The sequence below is a fragment of the Mus musculus genome, chromosome 1, assembly GCF_000001635.26.
Source record: "Mus musculus strain C57BL/6J chromosome 1, GRCm38.p6 C57BL/6J".
Taxonomy (NCBI): Eukaryota; Metazoa; Chordata; class Mammalia; order Rodentia; family Muridae; genus Mus; species Mus musculus.
Window position 1 is genome coordinate 34,825,569 of NC_000067.6, and position 18,253 is coordinate 34,843,821.

Below are 18,253 nucleotides of genomic sequence, written 5' to 3' on the forward strand. Positions count from 1 at the left end.
AAGTGCCAGGCCTGCTCAAAGTCTGATCAAGATCCTCCCACAATATTGACAGTTCCAAGGACGAGATCACCATTCCCAACAATGTCACCAATCACCAAGAGTTAAGCCTTCACTAGTTCAGTTCCCATTAAGTCTACGAGCATGAAAAGCCTACTCTGAATGCATCTGTCTGCAGACCACATTTGTTCAAAATAAATGGATCTCCATTTAGATCATGGAAGAGGATATATCACCAAAGCCACCACAAGTCCCAAGGTTCTCAGACTCCTGTGACACATTTACAACTGCATTAAGAAAGGGGGCTGGAGAGATGGCTCAGGGGAAAAGAGCACTCACTGTTCTTCGGTCAGCCCTGGCACCCACATGGCAACTCACAGTCACCTCTAACTCCAGTTCCAGGGGATCTGGTGCCTTCTTCTGACCTCTGCCAGCCCAAAACTCACAACGTTATACAGGCAAACACTCATACACATACAAAAAAAAAAAACCCCACAGTATTGTGAACGTGCCCAAGAAGCCCTGCAGACGGCTTCCTCTAAGCTCGATCATATCAAGAAAGCAGCAGAACTATAGGGAAGTCCCCTCCTCCCTGGGCCCTGTGAAAGGGAGACAGCTTTTCAAGGACCCATCAAAGAAGAGTGCACGGCTCTGATTTACATCAGGCGCCAACACACCAAATGATGGGACACCAAAGCCTTCCAAGTTATTCCTGCGTTAGCCAAATTCGGAGAAGCATCTTTATTCCAAGTCTCTTGACAACACCAACACAGATAACCTGGCACTACAAAGCCACAAGACAGCTAAGAGGCCTGGTCGAGGCTGCACCCTGGCCACTGTTCCTGTTACTGCTTACCTCAGCTTTCACAGTCAAGGATCCAGCTGAAACGTACTTCAATTTAACCCAGAGCTATACAAGCTAAAAGTGAAATGCTCAGAGAAAATAAAAATAGATCTTCAAACAAAGTCTGTAAAAATAAAATTACTAAGTGCCTTAAAAATGGAGTCAGTGACTGACACAGAGTTTAAGATGCACACACTCTCTCTCCTTCTGGAGGATGCTGTGGGGTCTGAACCCATGGCCTTGCCCAAGCTGGCGACTTCTCCATCACTGACCTTGTCCAAAGCTCTTGTTCTGCTTTGTTTTTACTCATTATTGACTTAAATTTTAATTGTTGCATGTCAACCCCTGGAACTGCAGTTATAGGTTGTTATGAGCTGCCCCACATGGGTGCTAGGGCCTAAATTTACAACGGTAGCAGCTGCTCTCAACTCCTAAGCCATATCTCCATCCCCATTCACATAAAAAGATATGAAACTGAGTCTAAGATGTGCAGGCTAGCCTTGAACTCACCCTGTAGTTCAGGCAGACCTTGAACATATATATGATTCTCCTGTATCAGCCTCCAGAGTACCTGGAAGGAGCAGGTCTATGCCACTATGCCCAGAAGCAGAACCCTTTACCAGACAGTCAAATGACAAACTAACACATGAAAAGATGATCAATGTTACTGTCAAGACAGTTGAAATCAATGGGAAATCTTTAGATACCCACTAATACAGCTAGGATGGAAAGACTACTCATACTAGAGTTGCCTAGGACACAGAGGACTAGAACTAATAAACACACACCCAGAGGAACAGAGATTGTGGTCACTCTGGAAGGCTGTTTGTGGCAGACTCTTACCTGCCCTAAATCAGCTTCTTCACCCCTTTGTAGTTACTCAACACAATGAAAGCACATACCCATAGAGTTGTAACACCCAGAAAACTTCATTTGCTAAATGAATTTTTAAATACAAACTCCCAAACTCAAGCAGTATAAATGCCATTAGCTGACCAACAAATAAGCAATTGATGTTTTCCATACAGAGGGCACAAGCTAACAACAGAAGGGAGGAAGGAGGAACAGGTACTACCACAAGAGAGTCCAAGTACTTAGGCCCAGTAAAAGACGGCAGTCCAAAAATGACCCAGTACCTTCTGTGTGATTCCATTTACCAAAAAAATTAGAAACCACAACTCATCTATAACAAGAGAAAACACATGTATGATTCTTTGACAGAACCAAATTTGCCCAAACAGGTATGTTCCCTGCCACCTGTGATAGATGTACACTTCACAGCAGAAATGATCAAATGCACATTATGGGCAGTGTGTTAATTATATATACAGGAGCACTGTTTAAACATAAAGTGCCTTAAAACAGAAACAGGGTGGCAGAACTGTGGACGCCCTACTGAGTAGCACGGTGGGAAACTACTGAAGATGTGCCACACAGTCTCAGTGACAGGTGTAGGAGGGCAAGGAGTGAAAAGGAGGCAGAAACATCACAAGAGGGAGGAGCTTTCTAAGAAGGCACTCTGGGAAAGAGCGAGGAGACCAAAGGAGAGACTCTTGGCTCCCAGAGATGAGAAATTATTAAACTTCTGCCTGCACGGCTGTGTACGATCACATGACTATGGTGAACAGGAACACACGCCTAGAAGGGCAGAAGGCTAGGCGCACAAGAGATGGGTGAGAGGGCAGATTTATGGAAGGAAGGAAGTCACAAGGAAGGCACTCACAGCAGGGCACCACGGCTTCCTCTTCTACCCAAAGCAACTGCAGGCCTAGAGCTGTGTGAGGAAAGCACTGGCCCAGCAGCCTCAACAGCCGGCTCCCATGGGACAAGCTCAGCTCTTATGTCAAAGCATGAGCCAGCACATCTCATGGAATCACAATGTCTTGTCCCAGTAAGTAAAGCCCAAGAGAAGCTGACAGCTAACATTAGAGGGTGCAGGAGGAAATCTTACTAAATAATCTTTATGTAGTTCAGAACAAAACAAACTCATTTTCAATTTTAACCAGCAAGTTCTCAAATCTGAAAATATTTGCATGTCCTGTGTATGTAAAGTAGAATTTGATTTTAAAAATATAACCAGAGCACCCTGGGCAGAACTCAGTGACAAAATGGTCTTCAGTCCTTGTAGGATATCCTATCATAAGAAAGGTATCAGGCACAAAGAATTACCTGTACAGCCCAGAGGCTGGCGGGCAGATCTGAGAAACTGAATAGAGCAAAGTTTATATGCACTGAGACCTGAAGTTTGATCACACCCACTAACAAGTTCATTTATGAATGTAGATAGCCACCCCACCACAAAGTCCAGTTCCATACTTCCTCTCCAGATCCACAGACTTGTGTCATGCAGTACATACCTGTTTGGAAGGTAGGATTCGCTCCAGGGTACATGTTAGGAGAATAGGCAGGTGCTGCTGCATAGCCCACAGGAAAACCAGCTGCAATGAGACAGACAGCACAACAGCATTATCAATGGAAATGCAACCACCTGACCACCATGCCTCTTCACTGTTTCTGACTTCCACACAACCTGCTCAAAACAAAATCATCTCTAGTCAGCTTCTCTTCTTAGAATTGTGACGAGTCACCAACATAACCTAGACTGTTAGATCTATAATTAAATGTTCACACTCCACAACTGGGGCGGGAGTGGGGGTGGTGGTGTGGGAATCAGGCAGGAATCCACTGTCCAGAACAGCTGCATCTAGTGCAAGTTAGGGCACAGAGCAGTTTAACATGTGTGAGAGCCTAGAGTCAATCCCTGGGCCAAAATAACCATGTAAGAGCCAACAAGTAACGCTGGGTATAGTGTACATCTTTAATTCTAGCATGTGAGAGGCAAAGGTAAGTAGATAACTTAGTTCCAGGACAATAAGGGCTACACAGCAAGACCCTGTCTGGTAAAAAAGAATAGCTAAGTCACAATTTTAAGCAGAAGGAAAAGAAGGGAGAGTAAAAATGGAAGAGGGGAGAAAGGAAAAAGAATTCCTCTCGAAACCTAACACCCCTGGCAGTTCCACCCCAGAATCACATCATCTGTGAGTCAACAAGAGTGTTCAGCATCCTGCACTATGTCATTATCCTCACCAGGCTCCACTGCACAAAGAACCAGAATTCAAAGTGAACTTAAACCCACCCTAGGGCCCACTTTTTGCTGATGGGGGGAGGGGGGCAGTTACAAAGAAAGAGCCAGATTGTTTTATTTAAAAGCTAGTAAATTTTGTTCTTGATTCAGACTATTTCAAACTTCTAACTTCATTTCAGGCATCCTCACATTCTGAATTTCTAATTCCCAGCTTCCTCAGTTCAAGTTGGCCAGTTAGGAGCCCAGGATGTCAGGATCATTAAACTCAAGTCTTTTAATAAAAAGGCTATAATTAACCTCAAAGAAACCCAGAATAAGAAAATACAATCAGAATCCATATCTAAGTAAGATCAGTTTCCTTTCTTTGAAAGGATGGCACAGGATTCTCTCCTCCCTGATGTGGGTCTTAGGGATTGAAATCCAGCTGTTGTGCTTAGGGGCAGGCACCTTCATCTTGGGCCTCGGGCCCCTCATGTGGCAGATCTAGCAGGGTAAATAAAGCAGCCATTCATAAAACCTTAGAGTAGTAGTTCTCAACCTTCCTAATGCTAAGACCCTTCTATACAGTTAGCTCCTCATGCTATGGTGAGGGTAAACCATAAAGTTACTTTCATTGCTACTTCATAACTATAATTTTGCTACTGTCATGAATTGTAATGTAATTATCTGTCTTCTGATGGTCTCAAGCAAACCCTGTGAAAAGGGTCGTTCAGCCACAGGGCCCCACATAAATGTACATAGAAAAGCAAAACCCCAATAAGGGGAAAAAGAATTCAACTTGCATGAACCCCAGAGGGGTTGAGACCCACAGGCTGAGAACCACTGTCTTAGCTGAAAACCATTCCTCTGTCAGGCAAAGTCCCCTGAGTGTGTAACTTGGGGAGGAGCACTCAGGAGTGGTAAGGGAGCAGGGGCACCTGCTTAGCCAGTCAGATCATCTAAACCAGCCCCAGTAATCCACAGGGTAGGGTGACAAGCCGTTAAAGGCCAGATTCTTGATGATACTCCTGCTTCGAAATCTGACCTCCCCAAAGCCTTCTTAAACAAGCCTAAGGTTTGTGCTGCAATGAAGTCACCCCTCCACAGTGCACAGGAACCCCTACAAGGGCTCAGTTCTCTTCTCCTGCATGAAGCTGGAGCCTCCACACTCCTCCCCTTGGTCTTCAATTGGATCTTCCTCTACCTTGGTACAACTGGTCAGGCTCTCTTCTGGACTCTTTCTTTCCCACTTGCCTTCTTCAGTCAGTCAGACAGTGAGTGGGCAGTACTGGTCAGCAGGGAAGTGATTTTCACCAATGTCCTATGGACCAACCCAGAGGCCCAAAGCAAACCAGGTCAAGCAGTATCAACTCACCCTAAGCAGGATACTGCTTAGGTACCAGAGAACCAGTTAGGAGCAAAAACCTTTTATGATATAATTTTTTTTAAACCAGAAATGCCACTAACTAGATCAAATTCCATAGGCCATAACACACACACACACACACACACACACACACACACACACACACACACACACACAAGAAAATTTCCTCATGCCTCCCTCATAATCCTCAGGAAACCATCTACACCAGTGCTTGTGACCAGAGTCCATCCCAGCCTTCCAACAGTGAGTTAGCAGGCACCAAGTCTAATGGACTGACTCATGACACAGCTGTGTGGGCATCAACACCACCCTCTCATCTCCCGAGGAGGCTTGCTCCTGCTATACCCGTCCTGCTCCATCACTTCAGCATACAAACTCATGCTACTCCTCACTAAGACCTAAAATGAACACAGTCCATCTCCTGGGCAGCACAAACACACAGGGCTGCAGCTCTGAAGGTCACTGCACACTTCCTCAGATGACTGTGAAATCACAGAAGTTTACTCTCTCCACCATACAGTCTGCAAGCTTCCATGAAGCAAGGCTCAGCAACACTGCTTCCTTGTACTAATTCTTGTCCTGAAAAGGCTCTCCAGTGGTTACCAATGCCTGTGTCCTTCAACATCAGCTCCACCTCCTTAGCATAGAGAGGATGGACAGGTAGGAAGTGATCCTAAACACTAGCCATTTTTATGATACTGACTGCTTTATGATGACGACTTCAAAGACCATGAACTATGTCAAGAGAGAAGACAGGATGTGTGTGGGGGGGAGGGGGGGCTGGGGCTGTCTGTCTGTCTTTGTCTGTCTCTCCTGGCTTCTAGTGCTGACAAACAAATCCACAAGGGCCCTGCACAGATGAATATAGAAGAGCAAAACTCCAATAAGGGAAAACAAAAAATTCAATTGACATGAACCCCAACTCCACTGATGGCATTTCTTAAAATTCGAGGTTGACAGCATGGTGCTGTTAGGGAGAATGTGAGAGGAAAATCTTCCAAGAGTACAAATGAGAATCTCTACCCAAGTCAGCTAGAAAGTGCCCTAAAAGCTGTGTGTTTACTTTCTTGGACTCTACCTTGCTGGTCGCTGCCACCAACACAGTTATTAAAGGCACCAGGTTAATTTGTCTTCAACATTTGGGAAATAGCAAACCCTTCAAGTAACCCCAACAGAAAAGGAATTGGGCTGAGTAAGAAAATTCTACAAGATAGGTCATTATATTTATATAAAAGCAATGGAAAGAACAGGCAAGCCCTGTAAAGTGGTATGGAAACAATTCCTAGAATCTCTTCCCTGAAACTGAGTGGAAGAAGAAGGCCTCCTCCAACCAGCAATTTTGCTCCTGGTACCTGATGCTGGCTAAGGCTTCCATGCCTAAGCAACCCAGTCTGAGGCGCTCTCTACCCAGACCCAAAACCCTGACCTTCCGTGGACATGGCCATCCTAAGTATGCATGTGTTCCTTCCTCCTTCCACTGTGCATTGCGTTCTATATAAAGACATATTATAATACACAACCATGGGCAAGAAAAGCAAATGTGAATTTTGGTGGTCTTGTAACACTTGCTGTGACATAAACCAGACCCTTGAAGAACTTGGAAAGCAGTTTAAGTCCTCCTTAAGTCATGCCATAGTCCGAAGCTAACTCACACAAAGGCCTAGGAAAACTAAAACACACTGATGTGCGCCAGCTTCCTGCAGAGGCACAGGCTTTTCAGAGCACAGCAGCCCGTGGATGCTTCACACTTGAGGATGAGGCAAAAGGAAGAAGCACAAGCCTAACCCAGGCTGAAAGACACACTCAGCTTCTGAGTACAGGAAGAGCAGCCACACTGCTAACTGCTAGGCAAAGGAACACAGCAACTGGACAACTCAATCTCTAATACAATGTCACAACTTAGAGAAACCCTAAGAAGAGAGAGGACCACAAGAAAACAAGAAAAAGGCACTGACAAGAGAAGCAGAACCACCATCCAGAGACTATGGTCATCAACAAGCCAACTAAACAACAGTTTATGGAGGATGGATTCTGGAGCAGATTCAGGCACCATTGGCAAGATTAGTGAAATGCAAGTAGATAGTAGGAAGCGCCATACTGAGCTAAGAGAAAAGCCACAAACATGGTGCTTTTATACCCTATGGATGGAATCACAGGCAAAGAAAGGAGGGGACAGCAAATAGCTATAAAGCTACTGCTACTACGGGGTGGGGTGGGGTGGGGTGGGGGGGCGCACCCTACAAAGACCCCTAAATGCTGAGCAAAATAAAAAACACTACATTTAGTCACAGCATGGTAAAACAAACAAACCAACCCACAGTATTTTAAAGAGAACAGAGGACAGAGGGGAGGTGGAACAGCTATAGAGGCAAAGTCATAGCAACAACTTCCCTGATAGAAACTATCTTTAAGGTCTGAGAGTTCACCAAATAGCACTCATGCACCACAATAACACACAGTAAGTACAATAACTCTTTTAAAAAGGCGACGATGAATAAATGGATGTGAGCAAAACCAGGTGTTATGAATTAGAAAATGGGCTGAAGATATGGCTTGGTAGTTAAGAGTACTCTTGCACACGATCCAAGTTCAATTTCTTGCACCCTCATGGTGGCCCACAGCCGTCCCTAATCCTAGCTCCAGGGAACCTGGCATCCCCTTCTGACTTCTACAGGCAGCAGACATGCATATGGTGCACATACATGCAGGCAAAACATTCAAACACATAAAATAGTTAAAAAATAAACACACGAGAAAACAATAACAATAATATCAATGATTTACACAAGACAGCATTCGGAGGAAGAATTCCCTCCATGTCCCATGGGCCTTTGCACTGAAGTCATGCTGGCCCAAAATTCCATAGGCACACAATGCATATCTGACCACCCAGCTACTAGGACTTCACCAACAGTTTTATCCATCAGGGAGACTGTCAAACACCCACCAATCGTACAAGGTAAGTAAAGTAGAAAACACTGCAGAGGTGACACTCAAAGCTGCTTCAGAGTTACAGAAGCTTTCTCGCAAGTGATTTTTCACAGAAAGAAAAACAAAACAAAACAAAAAAACTTAACAACAATAATTGTTTATACTTAAGTTCTTTGAGCAAGGACTGAGCCAGACCAGACATACCAAGGGTCTGTGAGAGAACCCAAATCTTAATGAAGACTGACAGGTAAACTACTATCACAGGGCTTTGGTTACTGCCCTGGCTCCAGATGCACTCGCTGCTCCATTTAATTAAGCTGGTGTTCTTACTTCAAAAAACAGGAGCTCTTATCACCAAATTGTTTTTCATCAATTCTGGAAAACTGTCCCTCTTTCTTTTGATTTCTCTAAGTCCTTCTGAAAGTGTTATTCTCAAAGTTCTCAACCAGTCTATTTGCTCTCTTACCTTATTCTTAAAAAATTGTATTTGTTTATGTGTGCATTACAGTATGTGCAGATGACTACCTAGGGACATGTAAGTGCCCAAGGGAGCCAGACGGGACATCAGGTCTCCTGGAGCTGAAATAATATGCAATTGTAAGCTGCCTGATATGGGTGCTGGGACCCAAAGTCAGGTCCTCTGCAAGACCAGGCTATCCATGCTCTAACCACTGAGCCATGTCTCCAGCCCCAGGAAGGTCCTAACTGCTCAGTCATTTCCTCCTGCCTCTTACTTACACTGCATGTCGGTTCTCTCTCAGCATGTTCTATCTTCCACTTCTTCTAGCTTTCACTGGACTGGCTGCTCCCAGCCCTGTTTCTTTTAAGTTCAGTTGTTTCTTTCCCATTAACCCTTGTGCATCCCTTGTCCTCTACTCACAAATCTGGCTCTTCGTTAGGTCTGCATTCTAAACTTCCTTGTGACAAGGCTCTATCTTTTGGCTGCACTGCAGCAGTTATTCTGACTGGTGACCTTTCCTAATAGCACCCATGTTTTATAATAATTTTGCATATGAACAGGTAGTACTTTTAACATGGAGGCCAAACAGCCTATATTGAAGACAAATACTTCACAGTAATTCTGCAATGCTGCTGTCAGGTACTTCAGGGATGATGTAGCCAGATGAGTGTGTTTGAGGTTTTGAACACCAGGAAGCATAAGTAACACAAACTGGAACCAATGCCCCCGAATGTCTACATGAACTTAGGAAAGACTACCCTTTATCGAGGCCAGCCACTCAGGCTTCCTTGTGGGGACACCAAATAGGCTCTATCCACCCCTTTGGTGGGAGGAGCACTCTCAAGAGGCAGGTTGTTTGAGGACAGAGCTGAGTGGCTCAAACTCCTGCTCAAGAGTCTAAGCCTCCTGGCTCTGTCCCTCTTTGAGCTGCTAAAATTCAGGGACAGCAAGTGGCAAATGCTCCTGGGCAGGTGCAGTGTCCACAACCCCTGGCCAAGCTGAGTTTACATAGCTTTCAAAGCTGGCCAAAGGCTTCTCTCCCCTCTTTCCAAGTTTATTTTTATTCTATTTTTTAAAGAGTTTTGTATCAACAGGGTTTTCCCCAAAGTATTTCAAACCCATAATGCTTTTGTGGTAAGCCTTTGTATCAGCTACTTCAGAGGCCGAGGAAGGAAGACTCTAAGTCGAGTACTGCCTCCGTTATATAGAGAACTCAAGGGCAGCCTAAACCAGCAAATCCTCATCTTAAAAAAAAAAAAAAGAAAAAAACACAAAGGGGGTGGGGGCTGGAGAGATGGCTCAGTGGTTAAGAGTACTAGCTGCTTTTCCAGAGAACCCAGTTCAATTCCCAGTACCTACATGGCAACTCACAACTCCTGTTCCAGGTGATCTGACACCCTCACACAGACATACATGTAGTCAAATCACCAATGTACATAAAATAAAAAATAAAATTAAAACAAAACAAAACAAAAAACCAAAAGGGGTAAAGATACAGTCAGCAGTAGCACACTCAGGTAGCACACACAAGGCTCTGGGTTCCATCATCAGAAAACTCAAAGGGGAAGGACCCACAGTGAAACTGTAACAGTACAAATAACTACTTTTTAGTCACCAATTAGGACAACCATCTGCAATTTTTTACCAAAGTCCCACTTCCACAATTTTGCTTTATGGCTGCCTCCCTCAAGTGAGCTGACTGTGCCCCCCCACCCCCACCCCTACAGCCACTGTCAATTGCACCTGTTAAGTGCAATAATACTAGTAGAGGGCAGGTGAGGGTATGGTACACTCCTATGTTATTCAGTGGGGTCTTCTCCCTGTCAAGGAAGACATAAGTCACGTTCAAGTAGGCCAAACCCTGAGGAAGGTGTGAACAGGGCCTGTGAAAGCACGCTGGGCTTTCCAATATGGCGGTGAGGCTCCTACTCAAAGGAGGATGGACTGAGAGGCAGAGAAAACAGTCTTGGCCCCACACTGGAGATGTCAGCTCTGAGCAAGAGACACCTCTTGACTTTTCTCTCCCGTGCATCTCCCTCCTACCTTCCCTAACTCCGAGTCAGTTTGCCCACTGTCTTAAGGCTGGGATAAACCACCATGACCAAGAGCAACTTGGAGGCAGACAGGCTTTCATCTTAAGAGCTTTCAGTCTAGCTTGAAGGGTCACACAGGAACCAATGCAAAAGCCATGGTAAAACACTGTTGCCTGCTTTGCTTCTTTCCCAGGGCCTGCTCAGCTTGCTTGCTTATGCAGCCCAGAACCAGGAGTGACGCTATCCACAGTAACCATTAATCAAGAAAAGGCCTCACAGGTTATTTGGTGTGAGCATTTCTGCAACTGAAGGTCCCACCTCCCAAATGACTCTAGCTTGCATCTGGCTTACATAAAACTAGCCCAGTGTGTTTACTGTAACTGTTATTGCTCCACGGACATAAAAAGTACCAACATTCAATAATGAAAACAAAATTCAACTTGCTTACCTGGATATCCAATTCCTTTGGCATTTGCATAGGGAACGCCAGAAGACCCAGGGCTATAAACAGGATTCATGATTTCAAGAACTAAAAGGGGGAAAAAGGGTAATTTAGCCAAGTTCTTGCTTCCATAACTTTTTCCATTTAGTCTCAAAAGAGGACACAGCAAATGTTATTCTAGTCTACTATAAAGCAAAGTATTTTCTGCTGCTCCCAACCAACAGAGAACAGAAAATAAACACGAAATGTCCCAATAGCCTCAGTATCCAGCCAAATCAGGACCTAGCAGTCTTTTCTTCATGATTCACTTTAACCCATCAATATCCTTCACATCCCTACTTAAAATGCCAAAAATTCTACAGTTAATCTCAATGCCCTTGTAACAGAGAACTAAATGAAAACATATCCAGAACATGGATTTTCATGCAATTGTTTTAAAGGTATTTAAAGAGTCTGAGTCTTTCTTAGTGAAAGTCCTTATCTAGAATGTGCAAGGCACTGGATTTAATTGCCCACTAGGAGAGAAAAGAGACTAGCATAATAGCTCATATCTGCAGTCCCAGCCTTCATTAGTCTGAGGCAGGAGGACTGCCACAAGTTCAACACTAGTCTAGGCTTGTGTTAAGAGCCTGTCTCAATAAACAAACAAAATTTATAATAATGTGAAAAGTAGGGCACAGTACTGCACTGTGGAGGCGAGAGGGTGTAACTCCCTGAAGCTGGAGTTACAAGGGTAGTGAGGAACTTGCTCTAGGTTCTGGGACCCAAACCTGGGTCCTCTTTAAGAGCAAGAAATGCTAGTAATCACTGAGACACCTCTCCAGCCCCCAAAGCTGCTCTTTTAAAGAAAGTAAATATAAGAACCAATGGTGATGCTTACCCTTAATCCCAGCACACAGGAAGCAGAGGAAGGCGGATCTCTTAAGTTCAAGGCCAGTCTGGGCTACAGAGAAACTGTCTCAAAAAAATTATATAGATACACACATACATGTATGTATACATATACATATGTACTACATACTTTATATATGTGTATATATGTGTAAACAAAATACATGAAATATATATATAAATATAAAACATAATACACATACACATTACTATAATGTAGTATATAATATGTATTTTATATGTAAATGTGTATGTGTGTTTGTATGCGTGTATGTGTATATGCATCTAAATCTCAGCCTAGTGGTCTCCACCTATATTTGGGAGGTAGAGACAAGAGGATCACAATTTAACAACCAGCATGAGTTCCCAGGTACTGAACAGTACAGGGCTGTGGATGGAGAAAACAAGAGTCAACAGCACACGAAGCAAAGGCACCCGTGCTCTGTCTCACTTTAAGAACACAAGAGCTGTCAACTGCCAATCCTCATTCCTCTGAAGTACACGGTGCTTCGATTTCAACTGTCACCTCCCAAGAAGTAAATTCTTTCCAAACTAGTCCTCTACTCTGAGCAACCAGTGGCTTTCTTTTGTTAATTAAGCTCAAGAAGCACAAAGCCCTGGAAAGGCTACTGAGAAAACTGAGCAAGTCAAGGTTCCCTTTTAAGTTTACAGACTAGAAAAAGTTCAATCCAATACTTTCTGCAAAAATTAAAACGTAGCTCTTCGCTTCACTATCCAAATACAGGTAGATGAATATAGTAGTTTGAATAGGAATGGCCACCACTGTTTATGTGTTTGAATGTGGTGTAGCACTAGTAAGTATATATATAGCCTTGTTAGAGGAAGTATGCCACTGTGAGGCTTGTTTTGAGGTCATATTTGTTCAAGGACTGCCAGTATGACACAGACCCTTCTGCTTCTGCTGCCTGTGGATCAAGATATAGAACCCTCAGCTTTTTCTCCAGCACCACATTTGTTTGCACACTGCCATGCTCCCCACCATGATGAAAATGGACTGGACCTCTGAACCTATAAGCCAGCCCCAATTATATGTTTTCCTTCATAAGAGTTGCCTTGGTCACTGTGTCTGTTCACAGCGATGGAAACCTAACTAAGACACTGAGTTTTTTGTTTCACTAACATGCAGATTATAGCTACTGTAGGTGTACTGGCTAGTTTTGTGTCAACTTGACACAGCTGGAGTTATCACAGAGAAAGGAGCTTCAGTTGAGGAAATGCCTCCATGAGATCCAACTGTAAGGCATTTTCTCAATTAGTGATCAAGGGGGAAAGGCCCCTTGTGGGTGGGACCATCTCAGGGCTGGTAGTCTTGGTTCTATAAGAAAGCAGGCTGAGCAAGCCAGGTGAAGCAAGCCAGTAAAGAACATCCCTCCATGGCCTCTGCATCAGCTCCTGCTTCCTGACCTGCTTGAGTTCCAGTCCTGGCTTCCTTGGTGATGAACAGCAGTATGGAAGTGTAAGGCGAATAAACCCTTTCCTCCCCAACATGTTTCTTGGTCCTGATGTTTGTGCAGGAATAGAAACCCTGACTAAGACAGTAGGTAAGAAGAATCATGAATAGTGCTGGCTTGAGACAAAGCATGGTAAGGGCTGAAGGAGAAATGGACGCTTTGAGCGCAGAAAGCAAGCTCTGAAGGAGCTCCTCCCAAGAGAGGGGTGGCAGTGAGGAGAAACGTGGTAGCGCTGCCACAGCCAAGCAGGACAAGCGGCCTTTAGGGACGTCAGACCACTCCAGAGGCCAATGACGAGCGTTTCCTGATGTGATTAACGTGAAGCCCTCGCTTCCACCTCAGCTCCGAGAGAGAGGTAAGAACAGTGTAGGACTGAGAAAAGGAAACAGTACAGTTCCCCTTTCAATCATCTGGTCAACCACCTCAGTGTGCTGGAAGGAAACCCATGACACCATCGGTTCTGTGTCCAAATACAAACACCCTCCTTGAATTATTTATTCTATGCTGAGATTCCCTTCAAAGACTGCAAGCCCAATGACAAACTTTAACTTAAGCCATTTAAAGTCTAGCTCAGAATTACCAAAGCACACCTGATTAGCAGATGTAAAACATAAACTTATCACTGCATTAAATAACCCCTGACATTCTCTGTACTCTCACATGACAGAAGTCAGCTACTATGTACCAGCCAAGACACTGCTGCAAGTGTCAAATGGAGCCAGCACCTAATGTCCAGTTAACAGCAAAGTCCAGGCGTCTGAGGAACAAATGGAAGGAGACTTAGGAGGCAAACCACACAAACCCACAAGGAGGGGCATTCTCAAGAACAAACGTCTATTCTTAGATATTAGGAACACAGGGGACGATGTTCCACAATTAGATTTACTCTAAAGGCAGTAGGTGGATTTTGTTTAGATTATGATTTATATCTGTAAAAAACATATTTTAGTAATATAGAACAAAAGTGAACACACGCAGAGTTTGTTATTTATGGTAATAGTACTGTGTTTATATGTGTGACCATTTGTATATATATTAGGAGGTGTGGCCTTATTGGAGTAGGTGTGTCACTGTGGGTGTGGACCTAAAGCCCTCAACCAAGTAGCCTGGACATCAACCAGTCTTCACTAGCAGCCTTCAGATGAAGATGTAGAACTCTCAGCTCCTCCTGCACCATGCCTGCCTGGATCCTGCCCTGCTCACACCTTGAAGATAATGGACTGAACGTCTGAACCTGTAAGCCAGCCCCAATGAAATGTCCTTTATAAAACATGCCTTGGTCAAGGTGTCTGTTCACAGTAGTACAGCCCCGAGACAATATGTCAATATGTAAACTGTTAGACTACAAAAGGATGTAGCAATGGGAATACCTACACTTTAAAGTACTTCCTTAAAAAGGGCAAATACTGTAAACTTTACTTCAGTATGTGAGGAACATGGCTGCAAAGAGTGTCGTCCCTCCCACCCATACTTTTATGCCTGCATAACAAATAAGCAAAGAGACACCTGGAGCAGCACCTGGTTTTCTTGTGCCACTGGTCACACAGCAGCCACCAATCCTTACTCTGAGCTGGTGTGGACAAAGCATCCACATTGACTGCAGGGCCAGAGTTCCTAGGATTCTCATTTGAACTTACTCAACTGTGGGAATGCTGTGGGTGGTTTGATGCCTGCATCAGAACAAACCATCCAACCGTACCCATAAAGACTGCACAAATCCCTCAACAGTAACAGCAACATCACAAGCACATCGTTAAAATGAGAGGTCTGTCTGTCTGTCTGTCTTTCTTTTTTAAAAAGAATTTGTGTTTAATGAGGCTAGAGATTTAGCTCAATGGTAGAGTACTTAAGGCCCCAGGTTCAGTCCTCAGATCCAGGAGGGAAAAAGATATAATTACAAAATAGACCCTCCCGATTAAGGTTCTCAGGATAGTTTTTTATTATTTATATTTATGCTTGTGTCCTGTGAGTGAATGCTGTGTGTGTGTGTCAGATCCTTTGGACCCGGGTTACAGGGAGTTGTGAGCTGCCTAAAACAGTGCTGGGAGAAGAACTGGAGGTTCTGCATGACCACGGAGCACTCTCAACTGCCCAGCCATAGCTCTAGTCCATAGTTTGAGTTTTAAAACATAAACACTAGTGTTGAGCTGAAGTGGTAACTGCAACATTTTAAAGGTCTTACTAGTGTTTCATATCAACACGAATTTCATGGTGCTGTAACTGTCTCTATCCCAGAGATAGATGCTTAAATAAGTAAATTACAGATTGATTAGAAAAATATCAGCATTGGAAAGTTTTCCTTATGTCTGATAGCAAGGAGAGTAGTCTTGCAAGAAAACTCTCTAGTCCACCAAATTCAGCATTCACTGCTGTCTGTGCCCTTCCCAGACAACGTCGGGCTTTTCTGTAGAGAAGTCTGATCTCAAACAAACAAAACTACAGAACACAGACAGAAGCCAGGCATCACTACTGAGACACTAACACATTCATGCTTCGAAACTGTTCTCAGCTGGGCCATAAAAATTAACCGTCTATAAGACAAGCTAGGAAGACAACTCCCTTAAACCATAGGACCTTCGAAAATTATTTTTAACATGCATTTTTTTTCTTCTTCTTCTCATCTCTGTCTAACATTAAAATGGACAGAAAGGCAGGTGTAGAGCTAGCCCAAACCAATCTGAGACTGGAGAAAAGTCCAGTAACAGCAGCCAGCGGTTTCCTCCTCCTTCCTGGGTTCCAGGCACTGGCCTTATACAGACGGTCACTTCCACCCTTAGGGGCAGGAGGTCAGGAGAAGGGCAATTCTATCAACCGCTTCTCAACACCTCCTAGGTGAATGCAGAGACAAGCAACTCAAAACCCTGAAGCCCCCGCCTACTAGACCTTAACTTTCATTTGGTTCTGGTTACAATTAATTTTAACACCCGTAAAGCTTTTCTCACATGTCAAAACATTCCAAAAATGCTGCACGAGTAAACTACAGACACTACCGAAAAAAAAAAAATGAGCCAGCTTTATACAAAGACTAAAGAAAGCAAGCCCTTCAACGATTTCCACCACAGTAGCTTCGGCATTAGGAAAGGTGGCCTAGATTTCTCAAATCTTGGCTGTCAAAGGGAAAACCACTCATTAGCCTTTGACCTACCGAAGTTTTAAAGGCCGTCCTAATTACTTGCACCAGAACTACTCTAATTTAAAATCTTGTCATACTACAGAAAATCATCTCATCTTACACAAGGCGAAGTGGAGAGTTTAAGGCATAGGAACTGCCCAAACCTTTTTTTCTTTTTTTAAATTTTTTTTAAATGTAAGGTGTGTATGCGCACATGTGAACCTTTTCACTAGCAAACCTCCTTGCACGCAGAACACTCCAAGATGTTTACGTGAGTGCTTAAAACAATCAGCTCAGACAATGCAGGAGATACCACGAGAGAGAACACCCAGCCGAGGACGCGCTGGCAGGTCGTCCTTCTCTTTTTTCAGATGAACCTGGGCCACGGCCCGGAACGTCCTTCCTTTGCTAAGGTACCCTCCGAAGCCCACGTTTTCCAGCGAGAGGGGGATCGCCGGGTCTGCGGCGGCCCCGCGACCTTCCCGCCCCGCCCCCCGGCCCGCCGCGGACAAAGCGGCGCCCCTGCTCCCCGCGCGGCCCGACCAGGCGCTGCACAAAGCGCCGCACTTCCGGCCCGCGCCCGCCCGCCCGCCCCGAGCTGCCGCCCCCATGCTTCCCGTACTCACGGTGGCCTGAGCCTCCGGGACCGGCGCGCGCCGGCCCGAGCCGGCACGGCGTGGGGCTCGGCGACGGGCAGTGCCCAGACGACGCTCGGTTGCGGCCGACCGCTAGGCCCGCGCTGCCTCCCGCCCGCCCGCCAGCCTCGCCGCGGCCCCCGCTCCCGCCGACGCTGCGCAGACACCGCAGCCCACGACCTCACTTCCGCCCGCCGCGCGCCAGCCGGGGGCGCGCCGGGCACGTGACGCAGCTGCGCGCGCGCGCCCCGAGAGGCTTGCGCGAGATGCCCGGATGCTAGGACGCGCGCCTAGACTGCGAGCCTCCGCTCAAGCTCCGGCTAAAACCGGGCTGCAAACATCCTTGTAGAAAGTAGTTATGGCCCGTTGTAAGCATTTCCCCTGTTTTGTCCTTGTTTGGTTTTGGACCAGGATGGCCTTGAATTTACAGCTCTTCCTGCATCTACCTCTAGAGTACTGGCCTTAAAGCGACAGCCACCGAGCACAGTCCTAAGATTTTATTTTTAATATGCGTGTAAGTGTGTAGCTGTGTGTGGGGTTGTTCACAAGAGTGCTGGCATGTGATCCTCTCTAGCTGGAGTTACAGGGGATTTCTAGCTTTCCTACGTGCGGTGGTGATGGAAACTTCTCTGAGCCATCTCTGGGATTCCCCACCCCCCTTTAAAAAGATGTATTCGTTTTGTGTGTGAGTGTTTCGCCTGCAAGAATGTGTGTTCACTGCCAAGTACCTGCTTAACGCCTACAGAGGTCAGAAGAGGGAGTTACAGATGTTTATGAACCATTCTGTGAATTGAACCCAGGTGCTCTATAAGAGCAAGCAGCAAACATAGCCTTTAACCCCAACATTTGGGACGCAGAGGCAGGGGGATCTCTAAGTTAGAGGCCAACTTGGTCTAAGGATTGATATCAGCCAAGGCTATGCAGAAAAATTCTGTCTAGAGAAGAAAAATAATCACTGAGGCATCTCTCCACCCTCTTTTCTTTT

At 45.1% G+C, this 18,253-nt stretch overlaps 1 protein-coding gene across 4 annotated transcripts in view; it reads right to left on the bottom strand.

The window, feature by feature from the left end:
• Positions 1-17,482, bottom strand: part of Fam168b (family with sequence similarity 168, member B) — a 29,833-nt gene extending 12,351 nt beyond the window's left edge. For 3 of the 4 annotated variants that reach the window (NM_174997.2, NM_001160236.1, NM_001160235.1), the window contains exons 1-3: positions 17,260-17,482; positions 11,165-11,245; positions 3,199-3,279 (exon numbers count right to left, since the gene is read on the bottom strand). In NM_174997.2, the coding sequence (NP_778162.1) occupies positions 3,199-3,279; positions 11,165-11,234 (151 nt within the window). In that variant the 5' untranslated portion in view covers positions 11,235-11,245; positions 17,260-17,482. The remainder of the gene's footprint in view (positions 1-3,198; positions 3,280-11,164; positions 11,246-17,259) is intronic. The other variant, XM_006495845.2, reaches the window with a different exon arrangement.
• Between the last annotated feature and the right edge of the window lie 771 nt (positions 17,483-18,253).